The following is a 23,840-nucleotide window of genomic DNA, read 5'->3' as shown; positions in this document are numbered from 1 at the left end:
CCCGCGAAACATTCTGCCTAGAGGATTTTAAGTGTGACTTTCTTACCCTTTACCCATACTATATATACCCTTATTACCTACAAAAGTATGAGAGGCCATTCAGAGAGAAAAACCCTAAATAGGTTTTCTACAACACACACGCCCATCTTTTAGAGAGAGAGAGCTACTTATCCTTAGTGAGAAATCATTGTAGCCTCTTCTCCTTCCCTTTCCCATTATCATACCTTGAGAGGAGATTTGTACCCAAACACAACCCACACTTTTTCAGAGTGTAGAAAGTGTTTTGGAGCTTAGGAAGCTTTTAGGGATTTGCCAAAAGAAGCCGATGAGGCTTGGTGGATGCAATCGGGTGTATTACGGGATCCGAAAAGTTAGAGAAGATATGACTCCGAGAAGTTCGTTGGTAGCAGGAGATTGGAGGGCTCAAGTACATTGGGTAGTGTTGTTATGTGGCTTTTAATTTGGTCAAAGGAATTGACCAAGTCCTAGAACTAATAGGACTATGTTTTGCCGACTTAATTAAGCAATTCTACTTCTAGGTGGAGTTTGTATTGTACTCCACGACAAAAGGCCCACATCTCTGCTATATATACACTAGTTATGCGGCTATTGTTGATGAGTTATGAGTGCCGCAATATTAGAATAGGTTTTTTATATTCTCTGGTATTTTGTATAGAGTTCTAAGGTGTGGCTTTGTTCTAGAGATTTTCAAGTTTCTCTAGTCACGTGCTTCTGGTGATTGAGAGCTCTTTTGGGTATATTTGGAACTTGGGTTTTGTGAGAGTGTTTTGGTACCACCTTTGTAATCTCTTTCTTTTGTTAGTGAAACTTTCTCCTCAATGCCACCCGTGGACGTAGGCCAAAAGCCAAACCACGTAAATCTTTGTGTTCCCGTGTGATTGTTTCTTTTGTCGTTTTATTTCTATTTTGCATAAACCCACTGTTATTTGGATACACACACAACAAATTGATATTCATGCTTCTGCTATTCTCAACAAATTGGTATTAAAGCTTCCGCTTTTACAACAGGTAGACTAGGCTGGGTCTTTTGTTATTCGTGTACTCCAATTTTATTCTCTAGTAGATCGATTTCGACTTGAAGGGTTGCAGAGAGGTTTTTCGACGAGTTCTTCGGTTTTCTCTTTGATAACACGTCTCGGTGTTATCTTGTGTTTGCATATCTCTTCCCTTACTCTTGTGCTTTACTTTTATTATTTACTGTTCATGTGTATGCACTAGAGTAGATCTGGTGATTGCGCTTTATTTACTCTTGTTCCGCACTTAGATAAGTTAGAGTAAAAGCAATTTAGTTGTAATTTAAATTTGGGGGTCTAAATAAGCTCTTGTGTTTTCACACAAATTCGAGCTATCAAATCTGTATGTTAGGAATTTAATACATATTATGATCAATAGTTTTACAATAATTTAATAATTTAAATAAGTTGTACCTCAGTTTATTTTTCAGCAAGATCTCTTGCAGGTTTATTTAGGATTTTCTCAACACCTCGATCAAAATTTAATATGAATATGGTTGAATGTAATATGACTATTGTTGACTATGCCATATTGCATATCATTTGACATTTTCTATAACATGGCAAAAGAAGCACTCATTATCTTAGAAGACAATCCTTCCAATGTAGGGGTGTCCACGGCAACCCGTAAACCGACCCACCCGCCCAAACCATTCGGGCCGACCCGAAAACCGGCTAACCCGACACCGGTGATGGTCGGAGACGGGTCTCCGCCCCTAAAAACCGACTGACACGGGTCAGATGGCGGGTTTTCTTCTTCAAAACCCGATATACCCGATCCGACCGAGGAAACCCATGAAAGAAGGCTGGAGTTATGTAGATCCGTTCAGATTCATCAATATTCCGGTGAAGGTTTGGTAGTTTTTGGTTAGATCCGGTGAAGATCTAGGTTTTATTCCTTAGATCCGGCGGTGAGATGAAGATTGTGCTTTGATTTTCACTTTAGATCCAGCGATAGAGATGATTTTTTCACTCAAATCTGAGCTTGATGTGGTTTTTGCTTAGATCCGGTGATTTTCGCTCAAATCTGGGTTTAATGTGGTGATTTTGAGCTTCAATCCGGCGAAGATTTGGTGCTTGTGCTTCGATTTTCACTTAGATCCAGCGATAGAGATAAATTTTTTGCTCAAATCTAAGCTTCATGTGATGTTTTTGCTTCGATTTTTGCTTAGATCCGTGATTTTCGCTCAAATTTGGGCTTGATGGGTTGATTTTGAGCTTCGATCCGGCGAAAATCCGGTGAATGTAACTCAGTACAAGGCCGACCGACCCGACCGTTGTCCACCGGAGTCTGATCCGACTCGACCCGAGGTCGTCTGCGGTCAACGGCAGGTCGTTTAGCCGTTCACCCGATGTAAGCAGGTTGGTTGCGGGTTGGGCATAAACCCAACCCGAACCAACCCGTGGACACCCCTATTCCAATGTGTAACCCATTGGTAAGATTGAATATTGTCTTCAACTTGGGGAATCCTAATATACAACCCAAAATGAGAGAGAAAAGCTTTGGAAGAGAAAGAGAAAATAGAGTAGTGGGATTGTTGAGGTTAGACTGTACATTTTTTTATTATAAATTCTTTAGAGTCATGATTGTATATTTTCATTGACCGTAGATCTCTATTAGTTTAGACAGAAGAGCATAATGCTAAGAAATCAATACACAATAAATAGCCCATAACATGGCTGACCTTGATTACATATAAATATAAAAAACGTCAGATTATATATTTGAATATTGTCAAGTGTCAACTATTTTGACTTTCCACTAAAACAATGAAACATTTATATATACCAATAATTTACCAGATTAAAATGTTAGAATGTTTACCACCGCGCATTATTGGAGCAATAGTTACTCCACAAATATAATTGTTTGTGGGATGTGGGGGATAAGGTGAAGGTTCAAGTCTCTAAGAAGAAATTTTACACATATATACACTTAGATTAGATTAAAGTAGAATTTCTACCTTGTATCCAAAAACAAAATGTTAGAATGTTTAAAACAGATTCTCAAAAAAGAATGTTTAAAACAGAAATGATTTATAAGGAAATATGTATTTGACAAAGAAATATTGCTATATACATTAAACCAAAAACGTTCATATAGTCAATAATATTTGAATTTCAACCAACTTATAAAAGAATATTTTTTTCAAATGATAAAGTTTGTCATTAAGAAAATAAAACTGACGCATTTGAATATATTAGCATTAGATATAAATTTCAACTTTAGCAAACAAAATCGATATAGCCATTAACAGATAAAGATTGATTTCATCAATTCACTTAATTGAGAATATAACCAATATTAAAATAAATTATAATATTTTTTATAAAAATAATCCAACACTATGTATTGATCAAAATTACATGAAAATTTGGCACAAATTTAAGCCAATAAAAACAAAAAATTTACTTTAAGCTTTTTATAGTAAAACTTGTAGTACCTTTAACATTTTTCATTCGATTTTGTGTGGTTTACATAGATTTGATAAGATCATTAGATTTTTTAAATATTATGTCTTATATATGAATAAAAATTAAAAGAAATTGAGGATTTAAAATTTTAAATTAGAAAAGAGATCCTTTCCCGGAGTTATGGAGTACATGGCTAATAAGAGAAGAATCAACTAACATTCCTGATCTTTTTTTTTATTTTTATATCAACTAACATTCCTGATCTTGAATGAAGATTTACAAGTAAAATGCTCTAATGCGGTAGTTATACTAGTAAAGTCAAAGACAGAAAAGAGAAGGTATAATAAGATTAGTTGTTTTAAAAGCAAAGGTTGAGATTAGATTCCTATTGGCTCTTCACTCCCAACTCAGTTAGGTACTGATCGTCCGGGTGTTGTTGTGCACCTGTGTGATCAGTGTTATTGGAGCCATGACAAAAATAATCCCATTAAAAAAAAAATTAAATACTCTTACGTAAGGATCAACCTCCAGCTAAGACTAGTAAGACCTTTAGTTGACAACTAAAGAAATTTTCTTCTAGAGAAATTGCCAGTGCGCATAAGGAAGTACAAACAAGAGACAAAACAAAAATTATAATTCAAATCGCCTATATGTGCTATTCCATATGAAAATGGCCATCATCATCTCCAATAACAACATCACCCTGCTTCTTGCTCGCTGCTGATTCCTTTTCCTCATTCTCATAGTCATGGCCGTCGATGACATTTTACACACTTCTCAACACCCTCTTCTTCATTCCAATGGAGCTCATGCCAACAACAACAACAAGAAAAACATCAACTTTGTATCATTGGCTAAATGGGTTCTCAAATTTACCATGTGGATTGTATTCCTTGCATGGGTTGCTCTCTTTTTTGTCATTCCTACAGACTTCGGGAGTGAACTCTATTTTGACTGGATTGGTGCAACCAGTAAAAGCCCATTTGGGTACACAGGTAGCTACTTCTTAATTCAACCTCGTTGTCGCATTCAAAAGAGTTCAACTTTAAAATATGCATTTTCAGGGAGTACGTTGCTGTTATTCAGTGCCCCAATTATCATTATTGCTTTTCTTGCTGTTCCATACCTTCTCATCTCTGGGGAAGACCGACTACAACTACAAGAGTATGTATTTTTTTAATCTATGCACTCATCTTACATGTTTTCATTTTGTTTTTACGATATGTGATAGCTAGCTGCAAAGGGAATAATATAATATTGCCCATAATGGATTTGCTTAAATTGGAGTAACATGAAGATAAAGCATAAGTTTCATCTATTTCAGGAAGAAGACTCCAAGATTCCGATTGTGGACTTTTCCCGTTCTAGTGGATGGACCACTTGGGGTTGTTTCCGCTGCTGAATTAATTGGCATAATCCTCTTTATCGTATTTGTTGTCTGGGATGGTTATTTCTATACTGCAGTGGTCTTACGAATGATACCTGATGACATCCCCAAAGAACAGTGGTACGATATTTTGTTGGGTTGGGTGTTACTTTGTTTATAACTTTATTGTATAGCTTTTAAATAGAAACCATGTACTATTTTTATATTGCTTAATTTTCTTTTGATCATTCTACTTCAGTAGTTTTTGTAGTTTTGTGTCATCCTTACAAAACATTTAGGGGCAATTACAGAAAACTCACCTAAGATTAGGCACGTTTTCACCTTACCTACCCTTGATTCAAAAATTGATACTTTGCCTCATTTTCACCTTGCTTGCCCATAATTCAAAAGTTCACACTTCACCCACCTGAGATAAGCTCCGTAAGACTTCCATAAAAGCATCTCTAACAGCTTCTTTAGAAATTTTTTACTCTCTGGAGAGTAAATAGTTACATATAGGGTTGTCCACCACTTGCTTGGACCAGAAGAACTGCCCAAACCTGAAGCTCTCCACCCGATAACTGTCCAATCAAAGCAATGTTTCGATCGGACGCTAATCGTCGGCGCCAAGACCCGAGACTATCGGTTCGAGTCGCGGGTTGGCTGTCTAAGAAACCGACGAACCCAACCCGCTCGATGAGTTGTTCTCTCCTTGTTAGAAATATGAGTTTTGGCCGAAAATCCAGTAAGTCCAAACTCTTTACCAATATAGGGAGATCATGGCCGGATCTCGACAAACCCATCGAGATCTCGGCCAGATCTCAATAGATCCGGAGGAATATCAGCCAAATCTCATTAGATCCAACTATATTTGACGAGATCCGGCAAGATTTCAGCTAAAATCTGGCCAGATTTCAACCCCCACAACAAACCTAAAATCAACTGATATGCACTCGAAATTGATATAACCCGAACCGGCAGATCTGAAACTCTATTCAAGTTAGTTGCAGGTTTAGATTTTTCCTACTCGATGCATTCGTGTGGACAGTCTTAGTTACATATACCTTTTACTTACTTTTTCAAATACATTTTTCAATAGACTCTATTGTTTCTCTATTTCATTTAAATATTTTTTCTTTAATATTTTTTTATTCTTTTTTTAGAAAATATTCCTTATTCTTTATTTTATTTTTTTATGAAGTGTTACATTCTCAATATTTTCATAACAAATTTTAGGTGATAAGTTGTTACTGGTTTTAATTTAAACCCACCACTTATTTTATTTTATTTTTTTCCCACTATTAACTACAAATAACAACTTACCATTTAGATTTTTTTTTTTTTGTGAAAATGTTGTAAAAATATTGTGGACATAATTTTTTTTTTTTTCATCCATACATTTACTTTCTAGAATCATCTATATCTTCTTCTTCTTCTTCTTCTTCTTTTTCCTTTTTCTTTCTTGATTTTTCTCCTCCACACACATACCCCACTCTTCTCCTATGTATCTACATTTTTGTTTCTCCTCCACACATCTTCTGATTTCTCTTTTATGTCTACGTTTCTGTTTTTATTTTAATTCCTTTTTATCTCACTTCACACATACACAACCGGCCACTCTTTTGACTTCTCCTATGTATCTACATTTTTGTTTTTATTTTCTTACCTCATTGCTCACTTCACACACACACACAACCGGCAGAGAGAGTTGGCATTCACCTAACTTTGTCTTTAGATGAGAAGAAAGAGAGTTTTTATGAGAGAGAGGGAGGAAAGAGAAAAAAATCATTTTTTATTCAACTGTGGGATTATTTTAAGGGGGGGAAATGTTTGGAGTTGCTACAGTATTTTCTATAGTGCTCTCTTCTTCAAGAGAACTACTATAGCAACTCTAAAAAAAAAAAAAAAGAGTTGAAGACGCCATTGAAGGGTGTTTTTGGTGTGTTTGCTCTCCAAAAAAGGATTTAGAGAGCCTCTTGGAGATGCTCTAACCCACCTCTTTATTTTTACTATTTAAAAAAAAATGTTAAAATAAAAGAAGAGATCAAAAAGCGGTATTTATAAAATAAAATAAAATGTGAAAGAAGAATAGAAGGAATTAAACCCAAAACCTAGCCTCCTCATAAAATCTCCAAATTGTATGAGGTATTGAAGAAACTAAGATAAAAGTTATAGACATCCCAAAGCCCATCACTCTCTCTTCATTTTCCTTTTTTTCTCTACATTTCTTTTCTTGGCAAAATTCACCTTTGGTATCGAAGTTATAGAGATGATGGGAGTTTGAGAAAGAGTCAATGAGAGTCTATTCATTTAGCTTTGACAAACAGCTTGTTTCTTTACAAAATTCCTTCTATTTAGTGTGTGTGTACTACACACACTACAACCATGGTTTTAAAAACTGGAAATATCAAAGAACTAGAATTGGGCCTAGTTACCAGTTTTTCCCTTTTTTTATTGGACTAGATTTAGGCCCGATTCTCAGTTGAACCGGCCAATATAGTCCAGTTTTAAAACCATGGCTATAGCCACAAACTATTTTACTACATTCTTACAAACTATTGATGTGACAAATTTTTACTGGTTCTCATCTCGACCCACTACTAACATCTCTTTTTTCTTACCAATATCCAATCAGTACCTCTGCAATTTGTAAAATAATTTGTGGCTTTAACATTTTCCATAGAAGAAACAGAGTTTGGTGCTTAACCTATCAAACTTTCCAACTAAGAAATAATAGACTGACATGTGACTAATAACTAAAACTAATTTAACAAACTCCTGTTACTGCTTCAATGTCACCATTTGAGAGCTTTCAAACTAGAAGTCATTGTCACTGATCTGAACTCATCTCTTTGCAATCATAAAACATGTTGTATATGAGAAATTTAAATTCTTTAGAGTGTGCATTTTCCCTTTAAATTTTTTAGAGTTATTTTTCTTCAGTACATGAAGATTGGTTTCACTGGTTGAAATTCCTAGTTTTTTTTGAAATTTTCAGTTGTTTCATTTTAATAAATCTGGGACATCGCATTGGTACTATCGGATTATATTGCTTGGCATTTTTGTTTCTTCCGGTTGCAAGGGGATCAGTACTTCTCCGCCTTATAGATATCCCTTTTGAGCAAGCAATAAGATATCATGTGTGGCTTGGACATCTCACTATGCTACTGTTTACTCTCCATGGACTACTCTTTGTAATTGCATGGACAATCGAGGGAACCCTTCTACAAGAAGTGAGTGCTAATGGTATAACTCTTATACATGTGCTATTCTTTTCCTTTTATATATATATTTGTTAGTTTGTTTTCCAAAAGAAGAATACATTTATAATCACTGAAAGTTGAATTATCCCCTTGCTATATAAATATATACACGCAAAAAGAATGCAAGAGAAAGGGAAACAGCAATTGAAAATGGAAAAATGGGAATGACAAGAAGACTAGAGAAATTATTTAATAAAGCTAAGAGTTTCAAGACTTACAGATGGGGAGGTGCTGTGCAGCAGTAATAATTGTTATTTTTGTTAATTTGATTTGACCCTCTTGGAAACTGATCCTTTATGCCGCTACCTTCTGGTTTGGCTGTTTTATTCATAATTCTTTGGTTATTTTTTTTATTTTATTGAAAGTATGCTATTACAATCCTAGCAAGTATTTAGAACCCTTAATACCAGATTTTATGGCTAAGTTGATTTTAATACTAAACTAATCATAAGTTAAAGTGTAAGTGACTTAGCAAAACTTCCAAACACACAAACTACTCTACACAAGCATGGCAATATATGGAGCTAAACAAAGTAGAGAGAGGAAGACAAGTAAAACACACATAACACCACAAGTGTTATGGAAGAGGAAAACACGAGCCCTGAGCTTAAAACCTCTCTCCCGACCACCCGTCGGAAATCTCCACTAGGTAAAATAGTTGCAGTACATAAGGTATCCAATGAACCCTCCAAGCCCACTCTCTTACATGTACTTGAACCCTCTAAGCTCCAGCTAGCAACCGACTTCACTGAGCACTTTCTCTTCCTAGTTTACTAGAGACCCTCCATTGAAGCTCCAATAGAATCACCACCAATGAGGATTGGATTTAGGTTGTGCCTTTTTAAGTTTCCTTTCTCATTCGCTCACTCACAGGTATGTGTTTGTGGATGAGGAATGTGTTTACAAAATCTCTATCAATGGAATGAAAGAGATGGAAAAGGGAGATGAAGAACTTGTTTTTTCTCTAAGAAAAAGCTCTCTATTTTCATACAAAGGATTTTTCTTCACACTCTTGACACCCTTAAGGTTTCTAGGGTATGGTCAATACTTATCTGAAGCCCTTTGCTACACCTCACAATTGTGTGTATGTGTGTGTTGGCAGAAAAATAGTGGTTAGTGCATTTTGTAGAGTACAGAATTCATTCAGCTTGCGACCTGTTCACCCCCTAAGGTTGCAAGATGGTCACGAGGTGCACATCTGCACTTTCATCAAACACCTGTCACATGGATTTCGCGGGCAGCTTAGGTCGCGAGAACATTGCCTCCAGGCCATGAGATCTCGGGTTGATACTGCTTCTAATCTTCAAGGATAGGCTCAAGTACACTACCCCAATTTACATAAAAACCTAGAAACTAATACATCACCAAACAATACATTACATATAAAGTTTTGTCACTGAATAAAGCCAACATAAAAGCATGACTTCTCAATCTCCCACTTTGGCTATTTTGTGACCAAGCACGCCTATACAAACTCTAGACTTAATGCGAGAGGAAACATGAGACCACCAAAGACTCACACTAAACTCTAAAGGTCAAACACAAGAGCTTGAACTTAAAATCAATGCTTGAAACACTAGTATAAGATAGGTTAGACCCTATAGTTGATAACAAGTATAAAAGCATAGAATAAGTACAAGTACAACACGATCAAGTATGATATGAATGATATGCATGAATGCAACTTGATCAAACACTAGACAACCACAGAGACTATGGCTACAATGATCAAAGAACACAAGTTTATGATAATCTGAACATGCATGCAAGTAAGCACAAAGAGCATAAGATAAATGCATGTTCAACAAGCACAAAACGATGCAATGGAAGCAATCAAACCAGAATACTAGATAGATAAAGCAACATAAATCCAGAGCACTAGAAAAGTACATGACCTAAACACGGTCATGCTGTACAAAACCAAAAGACATATTATTCCTCCTTAAAAAAACTTAAAAAATGGATAGTTAGTTTGTTAATGTATCAAAGTTATACTAAAAGCAGGAAAATAACTAAAAAAACTTAAAAAATAGATGGTTAGTTTGTTGATGTAGTATTCCTCCTTGCTCATGCAATTTTGCTCCCCTTGCTTTGAGCTATCCCTTTATATGTGTGAGGTTAGTCTATGCTCTCCCCCCTTTTTGTCAGAATATCCAAAGGGGGTCCTCAAAAAACGATTTCACTAGTCCTCCGTAGGTGGCAAAGGTAGAGGAGGCATGCGAGCTTCCACATGATTGAGACGAGAAGAGGTGATATCTAGAAAATCGTACACAAGCCCAAATCCTATTGCCATTTGCTGAGACAGTTCCATAAACATGGTTTGCATATTCACTAAGTGAAATGTCAGAGTATATGCCTTGAGTGAGGTGGAAGGATCTGAGTCCCTACGTGCATCTCTTGCTTCCACATAAAGAGCATTGAGTGTATTAATGCTGATGGATTCTGGGAAAGGTATGATTTGATAAGACTTAGAGAACTTCACATATTTGTACTTGCAGAAATGAGTGATCAAGCATGTGAACGAAAGGAACTAAGTCCGAGTACCTTTTTTAGCCATACTCCACCACACATTAAAGATGTGCCAACTTAAATCAATCAGAACCCCTCGAACCAGGTCATGTAGAAAGTGAATTTAACGGTGATCAAGGTTCGATTGAACATGTGAGGATACAAATTTGACAATATTGACACCACACGGTATATTGGAAGAAGTTTCTCCATGGACATCGATATGGTTCCGAGGTAAAGCTCTCCACCTAAAGCTTGGCAGATGGAGTGAAGATCTCCCAAGCTCCGAGAAGAATATGGTGTGTTCTCGATCCTTGTGTACTCCGGTAATTCAAACACCTCAAAGATGATTTGTGGGGTGATGATGTAGTAGGAACCCTTGATGAAAGTACTGAGAGAGTTGTCCTAACGACAGAGATTAACATAAAAGTCAAGGCCTAATTCTTCTATTGGACACACCAGATCAACAAGAATGGAGTCCCATTCCTTTTGGTTGAACATGTTAAAGATGGGAGATCCTTGGAAAAATCTTCATTCCACTTTCTTTTCCATGACAAGGTTCGCATAACGATCTTCAAGATGCATAATTTCAAGGCCTAGAGCATCACATAATTGAATCTGATCGAATATGGGGCTTAGATCAGTTGGATCAATTAGTGCTTCACTTTGTTAAGTGTATAATGAGTTAGGCATTTTATGCTTTCCTCCACGAGAGGATAAGGCTTTTGGTGCAACTGCAAAACAAATGCCACAATAGCAAAAAACACAAGAACATGGCATATGATGTTAGAACAAAACAGATGCTATAACCACCCTTAAGGCATTAGAGGCATAGGCACAGGATGCAATTTTAGAAATCGATCAACCCAACGATGGTAAAACAAACTATCATAACCAAGTCTCATATAGAGATTTGATGTCCAACGGAACAACAAACTGATGAAAATACTCACTTGAGAATTTCATCAAACACTTGATGTGCACAAACACAACAACACAACAGGCAAAAAGGGAACCCAACAAATACAGGCCTAATTACAAGCACAAAATGTCATAAAAGACCAACACAAGAAGCATATGATCAACACGAAGAAAAAAGATAGAAGGTTCAAGATAAAAAAAAAAAAAAAAAAAAAAAAAAACAATCACACCCACACAAACACACACACCCAATCCAAAAACACAAACACCAAATAAAGAGATTAGAGTTGCAAAAACTTACTTGAGATGTTTTTGGAGAGAAGAGAGAAGTGGGTTTATGAGAAAAATGAGTTTTAGAGGTGTGGGGAGAAACCCGAAGTGGTGGGAAGTGAAAACGTTTGAAATACAAAACGGTTTAAAACATTAAAAACTGACTTCATGCCCAGTTGTGACTTAGCTAGGCCTTACCTTGTCACAAAATCTCAGGGTAAAAATTGAGCAAAGATTTAATTTGCTCACGACCTGGGCCAAAGTCGCCTAGGGTCGCGACTAGGTCACGAGACCTACAAAAATAGGGCATTTTGAAATTTTAAAAGAAAACAAAACAAAATATAGCCTAGAAACACAAGTCCACTAAGTGAAAGAATAAGCTATGAGAAAGATAGATAATCAATCACAAATTAGGTCAAAGTTCATAAACTTTTTCAAGAGATGAACGACACAAACAAAGCAATAAACTTGTGAGTGTGTGAGTGAAATTTGAGATAATACTAGCAAAGATAAACAGTTAGTTCAAGCACTCATTCAATCCATTCACAAAGGGAGGTTCAAATGCAGAGTAAACCTTGCAAAATTGCAAGACATGAAATATATAACTCTCACAATAAGACTTGATAGGCTTAGGAAGGATATAGATAGAGAGAGATACATAGATTCAAGAATCTTCATACTTAGCACAAGTTTGATGAGTGTGCTTTATAAAACATTGTCTTTGACATAATTGAGGCAAAATGAGCACAAGTTTGAGGCTCTTACAATTTTTGGCTCTTTTTCCGAGCATAGCTTAAAAAGCTTTATTCGATAAGAATGGTGCATCACCTTTTTCATTCTTTTTGGCACCGGCTTTTTAAGAATAGCTTGGCAAGACAATTGTGAGAGAGACATAAGTCACATTTTACTTGAATGATGAGGTCAAAACCAAATATGTTCCAAAAAAAGTGAAAACATCATGAACATTTTCTTTTTCTCTCAACACGTAGATCTAAGAAGTCTATACACAAATCTCAACAAGCGCATATAATTCAAGATAAGGCAAAGTTGTGCATTCATCACAAGAGAAACTAGATGAACTAATTCCTAAAAAGTGCATGTGACAAGCTATCAAAATCAAAACTCATATGATAAAGGAACAAAAGCAACGTCACACAAGCACACACAAGTACAAAACAAACAAGCAACGAAAAGATAAACAAGAAACTCAAAAAGAGTATGTACAAAAACATAATGCAATGCAATGAGATGATTAAGGAGAGGGACCAACACCAATGGCCTTACAAAGAAATTCATACCAAGGACGATCTAGTGGTTTTGTGAAGATGTCTACTTTTTGAAATTTGATGGGGATGAATTCAAGAGACACTACCTTTGTTTCCACCAAATCTCGAACGAAATGATACCAAATTTCAATGTGCTTAGTCCTTGAATGCTAAACAAGATTTTTTGATATGTCAATAGCATTGGTATTGTCACAATAGGCTGTCATCATTTCTTGGGGATTGGAGTAACCATGAAGGAGCTTCTTCATCCAATGCAATTGAGCATGACAACTTCCAGCTGCTATATACTCTGCCTCTGCAGTAGACAATGAAACACTATTTTTCTTCTTGCTCATCCAAGCCACTAAGTTTTTCCCAAGATAAAAGCAACCCTCGGAGGTGCTTTTTCGATCATCCACACATCCTGCCCAATTGGCATCTAAGAACCCGACCAGGTAAGGTTTAAGTCGCGGGAGTACCAAACTCCAAAATCGCAAAAACCCTTAACATATCAAATGACAAGTTTCACAGTAATGAGATGGGATTCCTTTGGGGATGCTTGATTTTGTGTTTTCCAATCTGTACTTCTTCACCAATTCTTTATCATATTTGAATTAACACTCAAAGATACTGTCTTTGTCTTGCTTTACTTGAAGACCCAAAAAATAGGTTAATTCTCCTACCACATTCATCTTAAACTCACAATTCATTTCATTTGCAAACTCGTGAACACATGAGTCCACAGTTGATCCAAATACTATGTCATCTGCATAGACTTGAACCACCATAAGTGACTTTGAGTTTTTCTTGATGAACAGAGTGCGATCTGTTTGTCCATGCTTGAAGTTTTGATCAAGAAGATAATTGGTAAGATGATCATAACAAGCTCTAGGTGCTTGCTTTAAGCCATATAGGGCTTTCGTCAATCTTAACACGTGATTGGGATGAAATGGATCCGAAAATGCTTTTGGTTGTTCAATGAACACTTCTTCTTGGAGAAATCCATTTAAGAAAGCACTTTTCACATCCATTTGATATAACTTAAACCCAAAGAAGTAGGAAATAGTTAATAGGATTCGGATTAATTCCATTCTTGCTACAAGTGCAAAGGATTCGTCAAAATCAATACCCTCCACCTGAGTATATTCTTGAGCTACAAGCTAAGCTTTGTTTCAAACCACAGTTCCATGTTCATCTAATTTTTTTTGAAAGATCCACTTGGTTCCAATGACATGAGTGTCCTTTGGTCTAGGAACTAATTCCCACACATCATTCTTGGTAAACTGTTGAAGTTCTTCTTGCATGGGCTCTATCCAATCCTCATCTTTCAAGGCTTGCTTCTTCCACCTTCTTTGGTTCAATATGAGATAAGTAGCAAGTGTAGTTTACTTGATTCAATACTTTGTTTCAAAGTCTCATTCCCTCACTGACTTCTCCAATAACCTGATTTGTTGGATGATTTAACTTGACTTTAACAGATGGCTCTTTGCTTTTTGGAGTCGTGTCATTTACTTCTGAGCATGATTCACCACATGTTTCTCAACTTGGTGAAGGTTGAACCAACAGAGGGCTAGGAGGACCTAGGGAAGACACTTGAGAAGAAGATATCATGGGACTTGAACTAAAGTTGCTTGTAGTTGTTTGAATGGGGCTGGAGGTATCACTTATAGTTGTGGACTCTTTAAGGGCCTCGGTTGCAACATTTTTGACTTGTTTCTGCGTCCTAAATTCAATTTCTACTTTCTTGTCATTAACTTCGTCGTCAATAGTGATATTGCATGACTCCATAACTGTCTTGGTTTGATTGTTTAAAACTTTGTAGGCTCAACTAAAAGTGGAGTACCCAAGAAATATTCCTTCGTCACTCCGAGTATCAAATTTTCTAAGGCTTTCCCTATCCTTCAAGATGGAGCATTTGCTACCAAAGATTCTGAAGTACTTCACCTTTGGCTTCTTTTCTTTCCATAGCTCATACAATGTTTTGGTTGTTCCGGCTTTGAAGAATACTCTATTTGCAATGTGGCAAGCGGTGTTTACAGCTTCCCCTTAGAATTTCTGAGGAATTCCTCTATTCAAGAGCATCACCCTAGCCATCTCTTGAATGGCTCTACTTTTATGTTCAACAACCCCATTTTATTGAGGAGTCTTGGGAGTAGAGAACTCTTGCTTGATTCCATGTTTCTCACAAAATTTTTCCAACTTTGATTTTTCAAATTCCTTCCCTTGATCACTTCTTAAGCGAGCAATGGATGAGTTCTTCTCAACTTGCAACCGATTGCACGGCTTCTTTATTCTTTTGGCAACCTCCAACTTCTCTCTTAGGAGTTCTACCCACGTGAATCTAGAGAAGTCATCTACCATAACCAAAATATATCTCTTCCCACCTAGGCTCTCGGTACAAGTAAGGCCCATAAGATAAACATGAAGGAGTTCCAGTAGTCTTTTGGTCATCATTTGATTCACTTTGGGATGTAAGGACCGTGTTTGCTTTCCCATTTGACAAGGTCCACATATGGTTTTTTGAAATTTCCCAAATTTTGGTAAACCTACTACTACATCAAGTTTTGAGATCTTTGACAGTTGCTTGTGGTTTGCATGACCAAGTCTTTGATGCCACAACTCCATTAAGTCTACCCTTGCACTTCTACATCACAGGTTTGAGTTTGGCACAATGTCATAGCAATTGTCTGTAGTTCTTCGGCCGCACATAACTTGCATTCCGTCTTCATTGAATACTAGACACTTCTTCATGGATAACTAAACAAGATAGTTGTCATCGCACAATTGGCTAATGCTAAGAAGATTTGCCTTCAACCCATCAATATACAAGACTTCCTTCAAAATTGGAAAACCCGGAATCTCAATGGATCCTTTTCCAAGAATTTGAGAGCAACTTCCATCTCCAAACATTACAAATTCATCCTTCATTTCTTTTAAATGCTTGAAGAGAGTTTTGTCACCAGTCATGTGTCAAGAGCAGCCACTATCAAGATACCATAAACAAGCATCAAAAACTTTTAGGGCAGTATGAACTACAAGACAAGAGTATGATTGACATTTTCCTCTTTCTAATGATCTATATCATTTAAGCAATGAGAAACAATGTCTTAGCAAGGAATACTTTTCTCTACAGCTTTCACTTTCTCACAAAGAATTTCATTTTAATGAGTAAATCATTAATCAATTTATCTGACTTGTGAAGGTCATTGAGAAGCAATTTGTTTTCCAATTCAAAGGCTTTGAGAGCATGGAAAAAACTTTTTAGCATGTCTTTGGGATTAGAGTTTAACACACAGACATTTGAGATAGGAGAGCTCAAAGAGGTCTCACAGGCAATACAAAGAATGTGAGATAAGCATTTTTCAAGAAGCCTCTCCATCATCAAAACAAGGGTTCAAGGATCACACAACGTGATGCAAATCACAAACAAATGTGAACCTACTCTAATACCAATTGAAAGTATGTAGTTACAATCCTAGCAAGTATTTAGAACCCTTAATACCAAATTTTACAGCTAAGTTGAATTTAATACTAAACTAATCACAAGTTAAACTGTAAGTGACTTAGCAAAACTTCCAAACACAAACTACTCTACACAAGAATATATAGAGCTAGATAAAGTAGGGAAAGGAAGACAAGCAAACCACATATAACACCACCAGTGTTATGGAAGAGGAAAACCCAAGCCCCGGGCATAAAGTTTGGTGCATTTTGCAGAGTACAGAGATCATGCAACTCGCAACCTGTTTTCCCCCTAAGGTCATGATATGGTTGTGAGGTGCACGTCTGCACTTTCAGACAAATACCTGCCACATGGATTTTGCAGGTAGCTTAGGTTGCAAGAAGGTCACCTCTAGGCGATCTTGGGTTGATGCAGCTTCCAATCTTCAAGGAAAGGCTCAAGTATACTACCCCAATTTACATAAAAACCTAGAAACTAATACATCACCAAACAATGCATTACATATAAAGTTTTGTCATTGAATAAAGCCAACATAAAATCATGACTTCTCAATTACTCATATGCACAAATTACCATGAATTGCTAGTTTCCAATGCAAGAGTAGTGAAATAAAAATTTAAGTTATGGACAGAAATATTGGGAATGAAGAGATAGCTATTTGACTTCCATAAAGATAGGTTGTAGTTTCACAAAACAGCCTTGGGCCTTCATGTTGCTCTTTTTGGAGCAAATAGCTCGATCAAAAGCTTGATGGAAGATGGACTAGGTGGGAATTGCAATCTAAAAAATAGATTTATTCTTAAGTAGTTCTGCTTGAGGTCAAAGACGGTGCAACATGTTGGTTTTTGGGTGAAATATAGCTATGCAACCTGGAGAGTTAAGGTTTTTAAGGGTGGTCTCATTATTATTATTATTATTATTATTATGAGAGAGTTTCAACCTATGGCATCCACTTCTGATGATAGTTCTTTGTCATCAGACCAAGACACCGATCAGTTTTTGGTGTAGACGAAAATTGAACCCTAGATCTCTTATTCAACCATCAAAGATTTTACTAATTGAGCTAACTGGAACCCACGAGGTCATTATTATTACTATTTTGTAATTTTAACTAATGCAATGAAGAGTAATGAATTTCATAATCATATTTATTGCAAACTAATTTTTTATTATTTTAGAATTGTTTTCTTTACATTTTAAAACCTTAATTCTACCATAGTTGGTTGACTAATTTTTACATCTCTAAGTCAATTAAACACATTTTGCATTCTACATGTAAACCTTCTTTTCCATAAGGGTTGAAATAATGTGGGTAATATTTTTTTTCTATGGAAGTTAAAAATTAAAATTCTTATACCTTGTCTTGATGTTGCCTAAAAAATTTGGCAATTCTCTTTCAATAATTGGGAAAATTTCAAGTAGTAATTCAAAAGGTAATTCATGTTATATGTTCATGCTTTGATTGTGTAATTGTATGATTGCTTTGGGTTATAATTTATAAGTTATTTAGGATATTAAATATAGTGTTGTGTGTGATTTATAGAACAGTGACTGTTGTAGTTATTAACAATTAGTTTTTCATTGTGTTTTAAGTTAATAAAAACTTTACATATACTTCTTTTTCAAAAAAAAAAAAAAAAAAATTTACATATTTTTTTAATGTGAATCTTTACATATACCTTAATAAGTAAACTCTATACATTTCATTTCCTTAAATGCATAAATAAAGAAAAAAAAAAAAAAAAAAAAAAAAAGAGGCATCTATTCCAGAATAATAATGGCTAATTAGTTTTGTCATGATCTTATTTGTAATGTTTATTACCATTATCATATTTTACTAGCTGATGAATTGCAAAACAGAGATATTAAATGAAAGGTAAAATCTTAGAACCTTTCATTAGATTTTTAAAAGTCGTGGTATGTGAAGAATATAAGCATTTAAGCATTTATATAAATATATATATATATATATATATATATATATATTTATATTATTACTGAAGAACATCTTCCTTTTAGTTTTGATAATAAATATGTTTTTCTAGATTAGAGTTTGATTAGTTTTAAGTTAAAATTTTGTATGATTGTATTTAATTGTTGATTATATGATTTAATTAAGTGAATTGAACGATTTATTTAATTGCACTATAAAGTTTTTAATGACATTAATTTGTAAGGTCATCTTTAATTAATTTTTTACTCCTTCAGCTGTCAGCCTCTTTGTTTTCCAATTAAGGGTTACCAATTAATTTACTTAAGGACAAAGTTTAGCTACAAAATTGATTATAGCCTAAGGTTACAAATTTGAAAAAATAATAAGATGCCAATGGAGAGAGAGAGAGAGAGAGAGAGAGAGAGAGAGAGAACTTTTTGTGTGTGGAAAATAAAAAAATTATGTGTGGAATGAGAAAAGGAATGACAAATTTATAGAATGAGAATAAGAATAAAAAGAGTCAAAAATAAAGGAAGATAAAGGGATTGAAGTATAGTGATATTAAGGTGATATTAAGGTAGAGAGTAGTGGGGATATGAAAAGTTAAAATGGAATTGAAAATTCAATAATAAATAAGAATAGTTAAAAATAAGATAAATATGATATTATGATTGTGATATAATAGAGTTTTTAATTCACTTTAAGTGTAAAAAAATCATATAAAAATTGAAAAAAAATGATAATGACACGACTGTTGATGTGGCTTAACTAGAGCATAGTAATAATAAATGCTACACTTCAGTTTTTAGATATATATATATATATATATAAAATGGTGATTGTTCAAAGACACAAGCACGACACTATAAATAAGTCTAGAATGGAATTTTGTGATTGTTTTGTGGTTAAAATACCTGTCAACAACCTTTTATGTTATGATCCAAATTCTTCTACTTCAACAACTCTTGATCATTGAATAGATTATATTGATATTCTTGCTCAAGCTGTCTGGTGATTGTATACTGATTGTTGCTAAAAATATCTTCTTCTTCCGTTTTTTCTTTTTAATATATCATCTTCTTGATTAAATGATATGGTCACTAATAATTACTTAGCACACACAAACTATGAAATCATGGTGCTAATTTACAAGTCATTGACCTGACTTGTTTGATGACCTTTGGCTCCTATCCATGTTGTCTTATTCATATGACAAAACATCCATGATTCTAACTAGTTCATGATAAAAAATAATAATAATAATAAAAAATTAAATTATAAAAAAAATAAAAAATTTAAAAAAAAAAAAAAACATGAGCATAGAAGTGAGTCCTTTTAGTCTTGGCTTGTAGTCATAATCTTTTAGCTTATGTAGTGCTTGGTATTTCTATATGCATGTGTGGGACAAAATGCCTCCTTTTATTTGGAAGAAGCAAAGCTGATATGTGTAAACTGTATCTCTAATTAAGTTGATGCTCATCACACAATTTGTTCCAATTTTCATTGAAGCCATTTTTAAATTGCGTGGAACTAGGCTGTAACTAATTTCAACCTTTTCTTCAAGACTTAATTGTGAGGTAAGTTAAGTCATCGAGTAGCATCACAAAAGAAAGACAATAGAAACTCATCTTCTTTGTAACCCTTGTCAATGTCCTAAACCATATGCTTTTTCTTCCTTCATAGAATGTATCTAAGGATACCTTCATGGAAAGAAATATAAGGTCATATGAAGATGACATTGCTTATATCTATAATTGTTTGATGCAGATGTTGCAGTGGGTAGATCTCGGTATTTCTCATTTTCCAGGTGTTATTAGTTTGGCAGCTGGTCTACTGATGTGGATGACATCACTTCATCCAGTGAGAAAGAATAAATTTGAGTTGTTCTACTACACTCATCAACTATATATAATCTTTATTATCTTTTTAGCTTTGCATGTTGGGGGTTTCATTTTCTGCATATCTGCTGGAGGAATATTTCTTTTCATTCTAGATCGCTTTCTGAGATTCTGCCAATCTCGAAAGACTGTTGATATAATTTCAATCAAGTACCTTCCTTGTGGAACTGTGGAATTGATGCTTTCAAAACCTGCAAGTAATACTACATCCCCTCAAATTTGTAGTTTCCTTGTTTTTCTATTGTTACCATAGTTGTGATACTTTTCCTCGACAATGTAGATCTGCGGTACAATGCCCTCAGTTTTATTTTCCTTCAAGTTCGGGAATTATCTTGGCTACAGTGGCATCCTTTCAGTGTTTCATCTTGTCCTCTGGATGGTAAATATCATCTATCTGTTCTCATAAAGGTTATTGGAGAATGGACAGAAAAGCTCAGAGGAAATATCTTGAATAGTTCTGGAGTTGACCTACATCTCTTGCCTCAAACAAAGATAACAACTTCTGTTGAGGGGCCTTATGGGCATGAATTACCATATCACTTGATGTATGCACCCAAACAGTCAATTTCACTAGAATTTATCAAGCTTAATTTTAAATTTCATATTATCTTCTATTTTATGAACTAACTTCACCATTTGATTCTCTAGGTATGAAAACCTTATTTTAGTAGCAGGTGGAGTAGGAATTTCACCATTTCTGGCTATCTTGAGAGACATTCTCCATCGTACTAGGGAAGGAAAACCTTGTTTGCCTCGAAACATCTTGATTGTTTGGGCTGTGAAAAGATCAAACGAGCTTCCTCTTCTTTCTACCAAAGATATGGAATTAATTTGTCCATTTTTCTTAGATAAACTAAATCTTGAGATTCACATTTTTGTCACTCGAGAATCACAACCTTCACTGGTATGCTTAGTTATGCTCTCACACCCTTGTTATTTCATTTTGTATTTAAAGTTATCATGATCATGTTGTGACATTTAATGGTTGTTATTTATTTATAGGAAGAGGGTCAAGTACATGAGGCTACGAACTTTTCTCCTCCTGTATCTAACAGCTACAGCATGTCAGTTTTGGTTGGTACAGGAAATAATATGTGGCCTGGACTATATGTTATCTCGTCTACACTAGGCTTTGTTATCTTACTGTATTTACTAGATACTTTCTACATAAACCCTTATGACATATCTCCATGGTGGTACACCGGGCTTCTCTTTGTAATCTGCATGCTTGCAAGTGTCTTTATCTTTGGGGGTGTTGTGGCTGGTTTGTGGCATCTTTGGGAAAGACGAAATGCAAGAAGGGAGGCATGTAAGGATGATAGGATAATGGTAGAGAAGATGCAGCATAATGAAATTGTAGCTCACAATGATTCATGTCAGCAAAAACTTGCGAGTTCAATCAATACTTATTATGGTTCAAGACCAGACTTCAAAGGTACAGCATCTCAACTTTTGTTCAAAACATAAATTAAAAGAATAATATAACAACAACAATGACAACGATGATGACAACAACCAAATTTTAGTCCTAACAACAACAATAAACTAGTCAAGGTTGGCCACATGTATTCTCACTTGTAAGGGACACCTTAATGTGTACTTGTCTATAGTGACTAAATTTCACACAAGCCATCAATCTACCACAACCCTCCTTTATTTACCAGGCTTAGGACTAACTGTGAACAAAATATATGACATAAATGGATGGAGTAAAACTAAAAGAAACATGAAAAAAAAAAATATCTTGATAACAAAGTTTAACCTCATCAGTTGTACAACACCAGAGGCTTTCTTGATTCCCTTTCCTTTGTCTTGCTGCAGATATTTTTGGGGATATATCAGAGAAATGGGGCTGTGTTGATGTTGGTGTTATTGTGTGCGGTCCTCCAAGTCTTCAGACAAGTGTTGCTAAAGAAATCAGGTCACAAAATATTAGGAGACAACGCAATCATCCAATCTTCCATTTCAACAGCCATAGTTTCGAGCTATAGACACCACCTTCATCATCTCATCTTCCCCTTAGCAAAATGCACGGATAATATTGTAATGTTTTATGTAAAATGGTTTTGGAGTATGTTGTACGTATATTGTTGTAGGGGTTAGTAACCCCTACCATTGGCACCCAAAAGGGCCATTCGGCTTGTAGGGGTTTCAACGGCTTGATGGTGGTGGGAGGCTAGCATAACGATGGTAGCAGCCCCTCAGATTCCTTTCTTTCTCTCTCTTACAAAAGCTTTGTTGATCTTAGTTTTATTTATTTATTTTGGTAATATTAAAACAACTCATTTCATTTAACAATCCACAACATTTTCATTTCTCTCTATCTCTCCCTGAGGCCTTATCTGGTTAGTTATATTAGTTTTTAATTTTTATTTTTTTGCTTTTTTTTTTAGTACTAAAAGGTGGGTATGTTAAAAGACATGAAGAAGAGAGAAAGGTGTTGTGAAAGCTCACGCAATTAATGAGATAAATAGGATACATTTTGTACAATACAAGCTCAACAAGCTTTAAGGTTTTTGTATTATTGTACCATATTTACTTGGATAACACTCATATTGGAGAACCTCTTTCTTTATAAAAGCAGTCCCTTGTATAATATTTTAGACAATTTTATACAATAAGACATTCAATCTTTTAACATGATATACTCAGTGGAAAACCTCTTCTTCATGCTACCCTCTATAGATAGTGTAGACACTTGATTTTCTACCTATAATTCAATCAAGGAAGATGACTAAAGTGACCATTCATATACCCAAAAAATCATAATTGCATTATATGCATTAATTCATTCATTGCATAAAAATGATCTTGAAATTCTCATGATCACGACAATGTAACTGATTTCCAAATCGGACCATTGGATTGAAAGATATTGCGTGATCAGGTTTGCATGGTCTGCAAGCATTTTGTTTAAGTGGAACCAACCACGCATGATTAATTTAAATTAATTCTAATTGGCTAGACAATTAAAATTAATTAAATAATTTTGTGATTGGTTGTTAGTTAGTGTTAAAAATAGGCTTGCTTGCATGAGAATAAAAGAGGATAATCGAATAACTAATAATCAAGACCAATTTCAAACCCCTACCATCGGCACCCAAAAGGGCCATTCGGCACTTTTGGAGTGCCAATTGGCACAAATGCGGGCCACGACCCGAGGGCACTTGGACTGAGATAAAACTCATCCTTTTCAATTTTTTAGAGATAAAGATGTGTCTCAGTTCGTATTCTGATCATTTAGCTAAATTTTCGAACATCCTAGCCTCAATAAATAGAGGAGGCCTCTCAAAATTCAGCACACTTTTTCATTCTCTCTGACTCCCCTCTTTCTGACTCCTCTCTTCTTTTATTTTTTTCTCTTAAGTTAAAGACATTCTAGAGGCTCTGACCTTAGGAATTTCTTTTCTGTAAGAAAAATATTTTAGGTTTCAAAGAGAATTGAATAAATTTCTTTGAACCCTAAAATATTCCTTCACTAAGAAGAGCACGCTCATGCAAGAG

At 35.1% G+C, this 23,840-nt stretch overlaps 1 protein-coding gene and 1 long non-coding RNA gene across 2 annotated transcripts; one reads left to right on the top strand and one right to left on the bottom strand.

The window, feature by feature from the left end:
- The first annotated feature begins 4,037 nt into the window (after nt 1-4,037).
- On the top strand, nt 4,038-22,659 carry LOC115977687 (ferric reduction oxidase 7, chloroplastic-like). Its single transcript, XM_031099701.1, has 9 exons — nt 4,038-4,444; nt 4,514-4,613; nt 4,774-4,956; nt 7,814-8,048; nt 20,206-20,533; nt 20,617-20,881; nt 20,985-21,240; nt 21,339-21,771; nt 22,158-22,659. Exons 1-9 carry the CDS (start codon nt 4,198-4,200, stop codon nt 22,325-22,327), a joined length of 2,217 nt encoding a protein of 738 aa, XP_030955561.1. The 5' UTR covers nt 4,038-4,197; the 3' UTR covers nt 22,328-22,659.
- LOC115977689 lies at nt 9,932-12,536 on the bottom strand. The gene is made up of 2 exons (XR_004088585.1): nt 10,623-12,536; nt 9,932-10,520 (listed from the first exon to the last, which is right to left on the bottom strand). It is a non-coding gene; the product is annotated as an uncharacterized LOC115977689 (long non-coding RNA).
- Nucleotides 22,660-23,840: the final 1,181 nt, after the last annotated feature.

This window comes from Quercus lobata, chromosome 2, assembly GCF_001633185.2.
Source record: "Quercus lobata isolate SW786 chromosome 2, ValleyOak3.0 Primary Assembly, whole genome shotgun sequence".
Taxonomy (NCBI): Eukaryota; Viridiplantae; Streptophyta; class Magnoliopsida; order Fagales; family Fagaceae; genus Quercus; species Quercus lobata.
Note: the sequence above shows the minus strand (reverse complement) of the source record. Positions and strands in the feature narration are given on the sequence as shown.

What these genes read in the sequence shown, in the direction of transcription:
- LOC115977687 (XM_031099701.1), top strand. Translation starts at nt 4,198, where the DNA reads ATGGCCGTCGATGACATTTTACACACTTCTCAACACCCTCTTCTTCAT. An exon ending in GACCGACTACAACTACAAGA is followed by an intron (nt 4,614 to 4,773) that starts GTATGTATTTTT and finishes CATCTATTTCAG; the next exon opens with GAAGAAGACTCCAAGATTCC. An exon ending in AGGGAACCCTTCTACAAGAA is followed by an intron (nt 8,049 to 20,205) that starts GTGAGTGCTAAT and finishes TGTTTGATGCAG; the next exon opens with ATGTTGCAGTGGGTAGATCT.